Here is a 14,612-nt window from a genome sequence, read left to right on the forward strand (position 1 = left end):
TGAATTATACATGTAAGTCCGATATGTTTCAAGACGAGTAAAAGAGTAAATTACATCAATATGATTTTATTTTTCAGCTGAAATTGATGACATGAAGATTTGCTACGTACTAAGAGATGGTGACAATGCTACGAGTGACATCTTCTATTTCTCCATTGAGGACAATGGTAAGTCATTCTATAAATGTTTTACTGATGGCTTACATCAAATAATACCACATCTAACTATTTGAATAGTTGAGAGGTGTTTTGTGTACCAACATTGTGGATGCAGGCTTTTCCAGCTGTAACCTAATCTTTTCAGTGAAGGAGAAAATCTAAGCTGTAGTGGATGAGTGCATTGATGTGAATGGGGCTTTAGATATATCATAGTGATATAGAACTGAGCAGCAGGTAGTCTCTTTAAATAACATCAGCAGTATACAAAACAACGTTGATGACCCCCCCCCCCCCTTGAAGTTCTGCTTGAGTGATGCCAGAGAGCGGATACTGATGGAAATCTGTTTAAAACGTGTCGACAGGAAGGAAGGAATCTTCAGCTGCTCCATCAGCTTGTTGGGGCATGATTTTATCACGTTTATCATGTAGTCCTACAGTACTGTGAGGTTTCTCTAAGGGGGATGTGGAAGCAGGCATGGAATTGTATACGTACTCTTTGTTGGATCATTATATAGCACAAGTCCAATTCAGAAGTCCCCTGTTGAACATCTCTCAGCAATGTAATAAAAGTAACATTAATTGATTCACAGAGGAAACTAGTGTTGTGTCTCAACTGGCACCCTATTCCCTATGTAGTGCACTTCTTTTGAACAAGGCCCATAAGCTATGGAATAGGGTGCCATTTGGTATGCAACCTAGTTGACTGTCTTCAGGGCAAATACTGTAAGTCATGTTTTGGAAACATCATAGTATTGAAGTTTGGGAAGAGTTGCTGAAAACAGACTAACAGCTAAACAGCTGGCAGCGGACGGAATTAGAATTTCGATCATTCTTCTTCTTGTGTACGGTGTTCCAACCAGTTATTCCCTCATCTATCCAGTCAGTCAGCCAGCCAATCACTCACTCACTCACTCAATCATTCAGGAAAGACAGTCAGTCAATCAGCCAGTCTGGCTGCCTGTCAGTCTGGCTGCCTGTCTGTTTGCCTGCCTGCCTGCCCGCATGTCTGTCTGTCGGTTAGACAAAGAGATGCTCTGTGAAGTCTGCATTACACCATCCTACTTCACCAGCCTACCCAGGGCCTCCAACAGACACCCCGACATGATTGGCCAATTCAGTTTCTCCATGTATGGAATGGGCCACTAGCGGAAATATACTCTCACTTTGAGCTCTGTCTGCGATGAGAGGCAGTGTCTACGTCCCAAATGGCACCCTATTTCCCAAATGGCACCCTATTCCCTACATAGGGCACTACTTTCGATTAAAGCCCTATGGGCCCTGGTGAAAAGTGGTGCACTATATAGAGATTAGGGTCCCGTTCAGGATGCAGTTGCAGTGTGAGGCGTGTGAATGGTGGTGGATGCGGCTGGTGCTTCGTGATTAGTTTAAGTAGAGTGGCTGACAGTGTGTCCTTTCTTCTGCTCTTCCACGGCCGTGACGGTCTGACGGAATACAAAGGGGTCCTCAGACAAGGGCCTCTTTTCCCACAGGCACCTCTCTGACCCTCTAAACACCTCCTGTACACCTCCCCCCAACCCGACCCACCCTTACTCTCGACCTGGGAGTAATCTGGGGGTTCAGTGAGGTAATACACAGGTCATTACAGCAGGGGGTTCTGTTAGGTAATATACAGGTTATTGCAGCAGGGGGTTCACTGAGGTAATACACAGGTTATTACAGCAGGTGGTTCACTGAGGTAATACACAGGTTATTACAGCAGGGGGTTCAGTGAGGTAATACACAGGTTATTACAGCAGGGGGTTCAGTGAGGTAATACATAGGTTATTGCAGCAAGGGATTCCGTGAGGTAATACACAGGTCATTACAGCAGGGGGTTCAGTGAGGTAATACACAGGTTATTATAGCAGGGGGTTCAGTGAGGTAATACACAGGTCATTACAGCAGGTGGACACAGGTCATTACAGCAGGTGGTTCAGTGAGGTAATACACAGGTTATTACAGCAGGGGGTTCAGTGAGGTAATACACAGGTTATTATAGCAGGGGGTTCAGTGAGGTAATACACAGGTTATTACAGCAGGGGGTTCAGTGAGGTAATACACAGGTCATTACAGCAGGTGGTTCAGTGAGGTAATACACAGGTTATTACAGCAGGGGGTTCAGTGAGGTAATACACAGGTTATTATAGCAGGGGGTTCAGTGAGGTAATACACAGGTTATTACAGCAGGTGGTTCAGTGAGGTAATACACAGGTTATTACAGCATGGGGTTCAGTGAGGTAATACACAGGTCATTACAGCAGGGGGTTCAGTGAGGTAATACACAGGTCATTACAGAAATCTGCTACTCTGTGTGTAGCTGAATGAGGAGCTAATGGGGATGTTAACTGGTGTGAGCCATTCAATCTTTCTATGATAAAACCTACTAGGCGTCCCAAATGGCACCCCATTCCCTGTAAAGCGCAATACTTTTGAGGCTTTATCATGGAGAAGATTTAATGGGTTTTTATCATGCTGGTGACGCTCAAGCTGATTCAGAGTCCTTCCTGTTGCTGTGGAGTCAAGTTCAGTCAATACCTGTATTATCCTCTCAGTTGGATTATTTGTCATGGATCTACTTCTCTCTTTTTCTTCTGAATCTCCCCTACATTTCCCTCTCGCTCGGTCCCCTCTGTCTCTCTACCCTCTCCTCTCTTTCTTCCTCCCTCACTATCTCTCACTCTATTTCTCTCCCTTCCATTTTGCCTCTCTCGCTCCCTCTCTCTCTCGCTCTTTCTCTCTCGTTCTCTCTCTTTCTCTATCTTCTCTTATAAACCATGAAGGTGCTTCTCTATTCCCTCAAAACACTGCAGGAGTTTCTCTGTCGGTTCTCTGTCTTTGACTCATTCATTAGCTGAGCTTGTTTCATCAGCCATTTGGTAGTCAGACAGGCACATCACAAGGAGTAGGTGAATGTCAAATGCAGTCAATAATTGTCCTCTTGCTGCTTATCTTTCATGAGTTGTTTTAGTAATGATCTGAGCAGTGCTGGAGGCTGCCTCCCATGTATGTGTGTGTTTGTGTGTGTGTGTGTGTGTGTGTGTGTGTGTGTGTGTGTGTGTGTGTGTGTGTGTGTGTGTGTGTGTGTGTGTGTGTGTGTGTGTGTGTGTGTGTGTGTGTGTGTGTGTTACGGCTTTCACAGCTAACATAAACCTCTACATAAAGCATGCAGCTGCCACAACCCACTCACACACAGCACTCATTACAAGGCATGAGTGCTCTCATTTGCTTCACGTGTGCTCTCATTCGATTCCTTCCTCCCCGCTGTGGTAGAATGTTTATGAAATTCCAAGCTTTCCATAATGCTGTATTACAAGACTGATGTTAGTTTTATCAATGTTGGCATGAAGCCACAGGGCTATTCATTGTGTCGAAGTTGAAATCTTTAGTTCCATTAATGCATTAACTTGATAAATGACACCACTTTACGCTGGGAGTTGACTACATATTTTAACTGGCAGAGATGAGCTGACTACTGACGAGTTGTGTGATATAGAATGTGCTGGGAGTTCCTGTCAGATATTTTTATTTATTTATTTCACCTTTATTTAACCAGGTAGGCAAGTTGAGAACAAGTTCTCATTTACAATTGCGACCTGGCCAAGATAAAGCAACGCAGTTCGACACATACAACAACACAGAGTTACACATGGAGTAAAACAAACATACATAATACAGTAGAAAAATAAGTCTATATACAATGTGAGCAAATGAGGTGAGATAAGGGAGGTAAAGGCAAAAAAAGGCCATAGTGGCATAGTAAATACAATATAGCAAGTAAGTAGCAGTACACTGGAATGGTAGATATGTAGTGGAAGAAAGTGCAAAGTAGAAATAGAAATAATGGGGTGCAAAGGAGCAAAATAAATAAATAAATACAGTAGGGTAAGAGCTGGTTGTTTAGGCAAAATTATAGATGGGCTATGTACAGGTGCAGTGATCTGTGAGCTGCTCAGACAGCTGGTGCTTAAAGCTAGTGAGGGAGATAAGTGTTTCCAGTTTCAGAGATTTTTGTAGTTTGTTCCAGTCATTGGCAGCAGAGAACTGGAAGGAGAGACGGCCACAGGAGGAATTGGCTTTGGGGGTGACCAGAGAAATATACCTGCTGGAGCGCGTGCTACATGTGGGTGCTGCAACGGTGACCAGTGAGCTGAGATAAGGGGGGACTTTACCTAGCAGGGTCTTGTAGATGACCTGGAGCCAGTGGGTTTGGCGACGGGTATGAAGCGAGGGCCAGGTCGCAGTGGTGGGTAGTATATGGGGCTTTGGTGACAAAACGGATGGCACTGTGATAGACTGCATCCAGTTTATTGAGTAGGGTATTGGAGGCTATTTTGTAAATGACATCGCCAAAGTCGAGGATCGGTAAGATGGTCAGTTTTACGAGGGTGTGTTTGGCAGCATGAGTGAAGGATGCTTTGTAGCGAAATAGGAAGCCAATTCTAGATGTAACTTTGGATTGGAGATGTTTGATGTGAGTCTGGAAGGAGAGTTTACAGTCTAAACAGACACCTAGGTATTTGTAGTTGTCCACATATTCTAAGTCAGAACCATCCAGAGTAGTGATGCTAGGTGGGCGTGCAGGTGCCGGCAGTGATCGGTTGAAGAGCATGCATTTAGTTTTACTTGTATTTAAGAGGAGTTGGAGGTCACGGAAGGAGAGTTGTATGGCATTGAAGCTCGTCTGGAGGGTAGTTAACACAGTGTCCAAAGAAGGGCCAGAAGTATACAGAATGGTATTGTCTGCGTAGAGGTGGATCAGAGACTCACCAGCAGCAAGATCGACATCATTGATGTATACAGAGAAAAGAGTTGGCCCAAGAATTGAACCCTGTGGCACCCCCATAGAGACTGCCAGAGGCCCGGACAACAGGCCATCCGATTTGACACATTGAACTCTATCAGAGAAGTAGTTGGTGAACCAGGCGAGGCAATCATTTGAGAAACCAAGGCTATTGAGTCTGCTGATGAGGATGTGGTGATTGACAGAATCGAAAGCCTTGGCCAGGTTAATGAATACGGCTGCACAGTATTGTTTCTTATCGATGGCGGTTACGATATCGTTTAGGACCTTGAGCGTGGCTGAGGTGCACCCATGACCAGCTCTGAAACCAGATTGCATAGTGGAGAAGGTGCGGTGGGATTCAAAATGTTCGGTAATCTGTTTGTTGACTTGGCTTTCGAAGACCTTAGAAAGGTAGGGTAGGATAGATATAGGTCTGTAGCAGTTTGGGTCAAGAGTGTCCCCCCCTTTGAAGAGGGGGATGACTGCAGCTGCTTTCCAATCTTTGGGAATCTCAGACGACACGAAAGAGAGGTTGAACAGGCTAGTAATAGGGGTTGCAACAATTTCGGCAGATAATTTAAAAAATAAAGGGTCCAGATTGTCTAGCCCGGCTGATTTGTAGGGGTCCAGATTTTGCAGCTCTTTCAGAACATCAGCTGACTGGATTTGGGAGAAAGAGAAATGGGGAAGGCTTGGGCGAATAGCTGTGGGGGGTGCAGTGCTGTTGACCGCAGTAGGGGTAGCCAGGTGGAAAGCATGGCCAGCCGTATAAAAATGGTTATTGAAATTCTCAATTATAGTGGATTTATTGGTGGTGACAGAGTTTCCTATCCTCAGTGCAGTGGGCAGCTGGGAGGAGGTGTTCTTATTCTCCATGGACTTTACAGTGTCCCAGAACTTTTTAGAGTTTGTGTTGCAGAAAGCAAATTTTTGCTTGAAAAAGCTAGCCTTGGCTTTTCTAACTGACGGTGTGTATTGGTTTCTAACTTCCCTGAAAAGTTGCATATAAGGGGGGCTGTTCGATGCTAATGCAGAACGCCACAGGATGGTTTTGTGTTGGTTAAGGGCAGTCAGGTCAGGAGAGAACTAAGGGCTATATCTGTTTCTGGTTCTAAATTTCATGAATGGGGCATGCTTATTTAAGATGGTGAGGAAGGCATTTTTTTAAATAACCAGGCATCCTCTACTGATGGGATGAGGTCAATATCCTTCCAGGATACCCAGGCCAGGTCGATTAGAAAGGCTTGCTCGCTGAAGTGTTTCAGGGAGCGTTTGACAGTGATGAGTGGGGGTCGTTTGACCGCTGACCCATTACGGATGCAGGCAATGAGGCAGTGATCGCTGAGATCTTGGTTGAAAACAGCAGAGGTGTATTTAGAGGGCAAGTTGGTTAGGATGATATCTATGAGGGTGCCCGTGTTTACGGCTTTGGGGTGGTACCTGGTAGGTTCATTGATAATTTGTGTGAGATTGAGGGCATCAAGCTTAGATTGTAGGATGCTGGGGTGTTAAGCATGTCCCAGTTTAGGTCACCTAGCAGCACGAGCTCTGAAGATAGATGGGGGCAATCAGTTCACATATGGTGTCCAGAGCACAGCTGGGGGCAGAGGGTGGTCTATAGCAGGCGGCAACGGTGAGAGACTTGTTTTTAGAGAGGTGGATTTTTAAAAGTAGAAGTTCAAATTGTTTAGGTACAGACCTGTATAGTAGGACAGAAGTTTGCAGGCTATCTCTGCAGTAGATTGCAACACCATCCCCTTTGGCTGTTCTATCTTGTCTGAAAATGTTGTAGTTAGGGATGAAGATTTCAGAGTTTTTGGTGGTCTTCCTAAGCCAGGATTCAGACACGGCTAAGACATCTGGGTTGGCAGAGTGTGCTAAAGCAGTGAATAAAACAAACTTAGCGAGGAGGCTTCTAATGTTGACATGCATGAAACCAAGGCTATTACGGTTACAGAAGTCATCAAAAGAGAGTGCCTGGGGAATAGGAGTGGAGCTAGGCACTGCAGGGCCTGTGTTCACCTCTACATCACCAGAGGAACAGAGGAGGAGTAGGATACGGGTACGGCTAAAAGCTTTGAGAATTGGTCATCTATGACGTCTGGAATAGAGAGTAAAAGGAGCTGGTTTCTGGGGGCGATAAAATAGCTTCAAGGTATAATGTACAGATAAAGGTATGGTAGGATGTGAATACAGTGGAGGTAAACCTAGGCATTGAGTGATGATGAGAGAGATATTGTCTCTAGAAACATCATTGAAACCAGGTGATGTCATCTCATGTGTGGGTGGTGGAACTGAAAGGTTGGATAAGGTATAATGAGCAGGGCTAGAGGCTCTACAGTGAAATAAGCCAATAAACACTAACCAGAACAGCAATGGACAAGGCATATTGACATTAAGGAGAGGCATGCTTAGCCGAGTGATCATAAGGGTCCAGTGAGATTCAGACAGCTAGCCGGGCCATAGGTAGCAAGCTGGCAGAAGATGGAGGGAGCTCTGTTTTTAGCCACCTCGTGCGTTTCCGTCTGTAGATTAGTGGGGTTCCGTGTGGTAGAGGGGACCAATCCAATTGGCAAAATATACTGCTCAAAAAAATAAAGGGAACACTAAAATAACACATCCTAGATCTGAATGGATGAAATAATCTTATTAAATACTTTTTTCTTTACATAGTTGAATGTGCTGACAACAAAATCACACCAAAATAATCAATGGAAATCCAATTTATCAACCCATGGAGGTCTAGATTTGGAGTCACACTCAAAATTAAAGTGGAAAACCACACTACAGGCTGATCCAACTTTGATGTAATGTCCTTAAAACAAGTCAAAATGAGGCTCAGTAGTGTGTGTGGCCTCCACGTGCCTGTATGACCTCCCTACAACGCCTGGGCATGCTCCTGATGAGGTGGCGGATGGTCTCCTGAGAGATCTCCTCCCAGACCTGGACTAAAGCATCCGCCAACTCCTGGACAGTCTGTGGTGCAACGTGGCGTTGGTGGATGGAGCGAGACATGATGTCCCAGATGTGCTCAATTGGATTCAGGTCTGGGGAACGGGCAGGCCAGTCCATAGCATCAATGCCTTCCTCTTGCAGGAACTGCTGACACACTCCAGCCACATGAGGTCTAGCATTGTCTTGCATTAGGAGGAACCCAGGGCCAACCGCACCAGCATATGGTCTCACAAGGGGTCTGAGGATCTCATCTCGGTACCTAATGGCAGTCAGGCTACCTCTGGCGAGCACATGGATGGAGGGCTGTGCGGCCCCCCAAAGAAATGCCACCCCACACCATGACTGACCCACCGCCAAACCGGTCATGCTGGAGGATGTTGCAGGCAGCAGAACGTTCTCCACGGCGTCTCCAGACTGTCACGGCTGTCACATGTGCTCAGTGTGAACCTGCTTCATCTGTGAAGAGCACAGGGCGCCAGTGGCGAATTTGCCAATCTTGGTGTTCTCTGGCAAATGCCAAACGTCCTGCACGGTGTTGGGCTGTAAGCACAACCCCCACCTGTGGACGTCGGGCCCTCATACCACCTTCATTGAGTCTGTTTCTGCGTTTGAGCAGACACATGCACATTTGTGGCCTGCAGGAGGTCATTTTGCAGGGCTCTGGCAGTGCTCCTCCTGCTCCTCCTTGCACAAAGGTGGAGGTAGCGGTCCTGCTGCTGGGTTGTTGCCCTCCTACGGCCTCCTCCACGTCTCCTGATGTACTGGCCTGTCTCCTGGTAGCGCCTCCATGCTCTGGACACTACGCTGACAGACACAGCAAACCTTCTTGCCACAGCTCGCATTGATGTGCCATCCTGGATGAGCTGCACTACCTGAGCCACTTGTGTGGGTTGTAGACTCTGTCTCATGCTACCACTAGAGTGAAAGCACCGCCAGCATTCAAAAGTGACCAAAACATCGGCCAGGAAGCATAAGAACTGAGAAGTGGTCTGTGGTCCCCACCTGCAGAACCACTCCTTTATTGGGGGTGTCTTGCTAATTGCCTATAATTTCCACCTGTTGTCTATTCCATTTGCACAACAGCATGTGAAATTTATTGTCAATCAGTGTTGCTTCCTAAGTGGACAGTTTGATTTCACAGAAGTGTGATTGACTTGGAGTTACATTGTGTTGTTTAAGTGTTCCCTTTATTTTTTTGAGCAGTGTAGTTGATGCATGCACAAGTATGCTGGCAAAAATTTCTGCCCTGCTAAAGCTGCCCTAGTCAGCTGTAAGTGCTGTTATTGTGAATCGGAAACGTCTAGGAGCAACAACGGCTCAGCCGCAATGTGGTAGGCTACACACGCTCACAGAACAGGACCGCCGAGTGCTGATGCGTCGTAGCTTGTAAAAATCGTCTGTCCTCGGTTGCAACACTCATACCGAGATCCAAACTGCCTCTGGAAGCAACCTCAGCACAAGAACTGTTCGATGGGAGGTTCATGAAATGGGTTTCCATGGCCGAATAGCCGCACACAAGCGTCGGCTGGAGTGGTGTAAAGCTCGCCGCCTTTGTACTCTGGAGCAGCGAAAACGCATTCTCTGAAAACGCAATCTTTGGTCATGTAGTGTGTGTGTGTGTGTGTGTGTGTGTGTGTGTGTGTGTGTGTGTGTGTGTTTATCCACGTAAAGCTGCTAATAACTTTTGTCCTGGTTAGATTTGGGTCGCTGCCAGATGCTGTTCCTGCTGAGTGATTGATGTCATTCCGAAAGGGGATGTACACTTCCCAACCTGTGAAAGAGATTTTGCTGGATTGGGGCTATAGATAACCTAAATGTGTGGTTGTTTTACCTAACTTAGTTGAATGCACAGACTGTAAGTCACTGCTAAATCGCCAAAATGTAAATGTAAATATCACCATGCTGTAATGCATTATAAGGTTGTAATAACCTTGGTCTTGACATAAAGATAATAACATATCATCACTATTGCCACTTTTACCTCTATTACCTTGATTAACTTCTGGGTGAGTGTGTGTGTGTGTGTGTGTGTATCTGTGTGTGTGTGTGTGTGTGTGCGCGTGTGTGTGTGTGTCAGAGAAACTGTTTGTGGATAATCTATTGGTGTTCTTAACCCCATTGACAAGAACAAATCTCAGAGGTTTACAAACACATCCTTCACCTCATTGCTGTGCTTGACATATAATTGGAAGATAGTGAAAAGAATAGGAGCTTAGCCATTCATCATCTGAACTTTTCATCGGAAACCATTTCCTTTAGTATTATGAAATAAAGGAAGCACAGCCTGTCTTTAGTCTTGGCTTTGCGGTGGATGAATCCTGCACTAAAAGAGATGACAGAGGTCACAGTCACAGAGGCATGTGTGTGTCTTGCTACTTGTCAGGCTTGTCAAGGTTTTGAATGAATAATCACTGAGGATTGAAGTTACACACATTTGTTTGTGGCTTCATGTTTTTTTTATGTTTGGAGACACTTCTCAGCTGTTTTCCTCTCCTCTAAAGGAAATGCATGGGCACACACACGCACGCACACACACACACACACACACACACACACACACACAGAAACGACGCCCTGCAATTTGAAACTGCTTTAATTACAGAAAGTGTCATAACTGTTTTTAGACCAGGACATGACAGGGGTAGAGAGGAGGAGAGGAGAGGGGGATAAGCACCTGTCATGTTTAAGCCGGTTAATTGCTGTGTTTTGGAGCTCCTTCACCTCTTCATCAGTTGGGGTATTCATGTGGGTTTACCTGAGCACACACAGGCCCTGGCGGCATCTCTCATTCCCAGACAGGAGGGTGTTAGTGGAAGTGAGCTGAATTGAAATGGCTCCCTGTTTGTCCCTGTCTGTCCCAGACACACACCCTTGTAACGGTCGTCGTATATAATGGACCAAGGCGCAGCGGGTTGAGTGCTCATTTTAATGTTTATTAGAACACTGAAAAAACAAAACAAGAAAACGAATGAACAGTAATGCAGGCTACACACAGCTATGCAGAAACAACTTCCCACCAAAGACAGGTGAAAAAAGGGCTACCTAAGTATGACTCCCAATCAGCAACAACGATGTACAGCTGTTCCTGATTGAGAGCCATACCAGGCCAACAAAGAAATACACAACATAGAAAAACCATAGAAATACAAAACATAGAACAATACCCAAAAACCCCGGAACACATAAAACAAACACCCCTCTTACATAAGAACATATCCCAATAAACCCCAAACCACATAAAACAAACACCCCCTGCCACGTCCTGACAAAACTACAATAACAAATAACCCCTTTACTGGTCAGGACGTGACAGTACCCCCCCCCCCCCCTTCCCCTAAAGGTGCAGACCCCGGATGCACCTCACACAAAACACAAAAATAACCCCAAACTAAAGGGAGGGAAGGCAGGGTGGCCACCGTCACCAACGGTTCTTGTGCTACACCCCCCCCCCTCCCCAACCCACCTACTATGGAGGTGGCTCAGGCTACGGCCTTACTCCCCCACCTAACCTGTCCACCCCCGCTAAATAATTATTAAATGTTACCCTTCCCGAAGTCTATGGGCTATGGCGCATCGCTGAAGACCTCGGGCTGATGTGCGTTGCTGGAGACCTCGGGCTGAAGGGCGACTCTGGCTGCGCCGATTCCGGACTGTAGGGTGACTCTCGCGGCGCCGATTCCGGACTGTAGGGCGACTCTCGCTGCTCCGGACTGTGGGCCGTCTCTCTCGGCTCCGGACTGTGGGCCATCTCTCTCGGCTCCGAACTGTGGGCTGTCTCTCTCGGCGCCGAACTGTGGGCCGTCTCTGCTGGCTCCGAAATGTGGGCCGTCTCTGCTGGCTCCGAACTGTGGGCCGTCTCTGCTGGCTCCGGACTGTGGGCCGTCTCTCTATGGGGCACTGTTGCTAGAAGCTCTGGATGAGGCACTGTTGCCGGAAGCTCTGGACGAGGCACTGTCGTCGGAAGCTCTGGACGGGGACTGCGCACTGTAGGCCTGATGCGTGGGGCTGGCTTAGGACGCGCCAGACTAAGGACACGCACCACAGGGCTAGTGCGAGGAGCAGGAGCAGGATGAGCTGGACTGGGCTGACGCACTGGAGGCCTGGTGCGTGGGGCTGGTAGTGGAGGTACCAGACTGGTGACACGCACCCCAGGGCTAGTGCGAGGAGCGGGAACAGGATGGACTAGACTGAGCTGACGCACTGGGGGCCTGGTGCGTGGTGCTGGCTTTAGAGTTGCCAGCCTAGAGACACGAACCTCAGGGCTAGTATGAGGAGCAGGAACTGGATACACCGTGCCATGGGCACAACCCGTCCTGGCTGGATGGTAATAGCAGCCCTGCACGAACGGAATGCTGGCACAGGGCGAACTGGGCTGTGCAGAGGCCTGATGGTTGCCGTGCGTAGAGCAGGCGTAGGGTAGCCTGGGCCTAGGAGGCGCACCGGTGGCCAGATGCGCTGCGCAGGCATCCTCCTTCCAGGCTGGATGCCCACTCTAGCACGGCACTTGCGAGGGGCTGGGATCGCTCGCACCAGACTGTGCGTGCGCATGGGCGAGATCGTGCGCACTTCCGCATACTCCGGCGCTCTCCACTCCATATGCTCCCCATAATAAGCACGGGGAGTTGGCTTAGGGCTCACCCTTAGCCCAGCCAAACTACCCGTGTGCCCCCCCAAAATATTTATTTGGGGTGCCTCTCTTGCTTCCCAATCGGCGCGTATAACGCCTCATACTGGCGCCACTCCGCCTTGGCTGCGTCTATCTCCTCTGGTGGGCGACGGTATTCACCAGCCTGGTGCCATGGTCCAGCCCCGTCCAGAATTTCCTCCCATGTCCATGATTCCTTGTAGTCCACATAGTTCCTCTGCTGCTCCTTCCCCCGCTGCTTGGTCCGTTGGTGGTGGGAAGTTCTGTAACGGCCGTCGTATGGAGTAGACCAAGGCGCAGCGGGTTGAGTGCTCTTTTTAATGTTTATTAGAACACTGAAAAAACAAAACAAGAAAACAAACGACCGAACAGTAATGCAGGCTACACACGGCTATGCAAAAACAACTTCCTACCAAAGACAGGTGAAAAAAGGGCTACCTAAGTATGACTCCCAATCAGCAACAACGATATACAGCTGTTCCTGATTGAGAGCCATACCAGGCCAACAAAGAAATACACAACATAGAAAAACCATAGAAACACAAAACATAGAACAATACCCAAAAACCCCGGAACACGTAAAACAAACACCCCTCTTACATAAGAACATATCCCAACAAACCCCAAACTACATAAAACAAACACCCCCTGCCACATCCTGACCAAACTACAATAACAAATAACCCCTTTACTGGTCAGGACGTGACAACCCTGCCCTGGCTTCTGGTTTATTTCAGTGCTTCTTTCTCTCTCTATGTTTCTCTCTTTCTCATTCATTTCCCCTCTCTTCAGCAAAAAATGTCTCTCTCTCCCTCTTCAGAGCATACCCTACCTCTTAACCTGCTGCTCCAGGACTCAGCTGACAGGTCTTGGAGATGTTTCACTCACTTCCTAACTAGTACCTGCCTGAAAAACTTAATCAGAAGTATGCTCATCTTATCCCAGTTGTAGCTAAAAGTCTTCAAGTGAGCTATGAGAATACAGTGTAACAGTGAGTTTGTAACTAAGGATTTTGAGTTGTCTAATAGAGTAGGGCTGTTGGGTAGAGCAGTACATTCCAGACTAGACCATTGATCCTGAGTACCTGTACCATCGCTTGACTGTCTGCAACACCAGACCCAGCAGGCCAGTTTTAGGTGTTACTTAGTTCTGCCTTGTGAAACTGGATAAGATCAGGTCACTACCGTAAACACCTTGATGTTCCTCCCCAGGGTCTCAGAACCATCCAGGAGCTGATGTCTGTAGCAACGTCTGCCAAGACATTGTTTACGTCCCAAATGGCACCCTATTCCCTACATAGTGCACTACTTTTGACCAGGAAAGCAATTTGGGAAGCTGTCATTGGTACTGTATGATCAATATTAATCACTGTTGACTCGGAAAACATATTTGGACCGTCTCTGTCATCCTTTGTCTGTCTCTGGCTGTGTAATCTCAGGGTATTTTGGCTATAGCTGGTTGAATGCCGTGGTTATAGGGAACAAGCACTCACACTCCAGCAGGAGGTCAGGGAGTGTGTGTGGGATGGGGGAATACTAGGTATGTGTGTTTGTGTGTGTGTGTGAGTGTAATCCCCTCCCCTCAGCCAAGGAGAACGATGACTCTGCATTTCCGCTGATGTTTTTCATCCCATAATTAAACCATCACACACACACACACACACACACACATACACACACTTACACCAATGGAGCGTGTATGCGTCCTCAGGAAATAAGACTTCTATAAGCATCACTTTTGGGCTTACAGTTACACAGTAAGGATTATTCTACATGTTTTACGAGGTTCCAGACAGGATTCTGTTTTAAGATGTCAGCATCTCCTCACTCCCAACCTCCTCACACCCCATCTCCTCACACTCCACCTCCTCACACCCCATCTCCTCACACCCCACCTATGCTGCTGTCTATCTGTCTGTCTGTCTCTCTTTAACCATTTGGTTAGTGATCCTGTGTTGTGGAACAGCGTGTTGATTACAGACTGATGCTCACAGTTTACCCTGCCTTTACATGATTCTCAGTCCCTCCACTTCCTCTTCTCATCTCTCACAAGCATTTCGCTACACCTGCAA

At 47.2% G+C, this 14,612-nt stretch overlaps 1 protein-coding gene across 1 annotated transcript in view; it reads left to right on the plus strand.

Annotated features, from left to right (window-relative positions):
• Window positions 1-14,612, plus strand: part of LOC106612873 (FRAS1-related extracellular matrix protein 2) — a 114,058-nt gene that overhangs the window by 7,217 nt on the left and 92,229 nt on the right. The window contains exon 4 of the mRNA XM_014214479.3: window positions 78-167. Within this exon, the coding sequence (XP_014069954.2) occupies window positions 78-167 (90 nt within the window). The remainder of the gene's footprint in view (window positions 1-77; window positions 168-14,612) is intronic.

The sequence above is a fragment of the Salmo salar genome, chromosome 09, assembly GCF_965601325.2.
Source record: "Salmo salar chromosome 09, fSalSal1, whole genome shotgun sequence".
NCBI classification, from domain to species: Eukaryota; Metazoa; Chordata; class Actinopteri; order Salmoniformes; family Salmonidae; genus Salmo; species Salmo salar.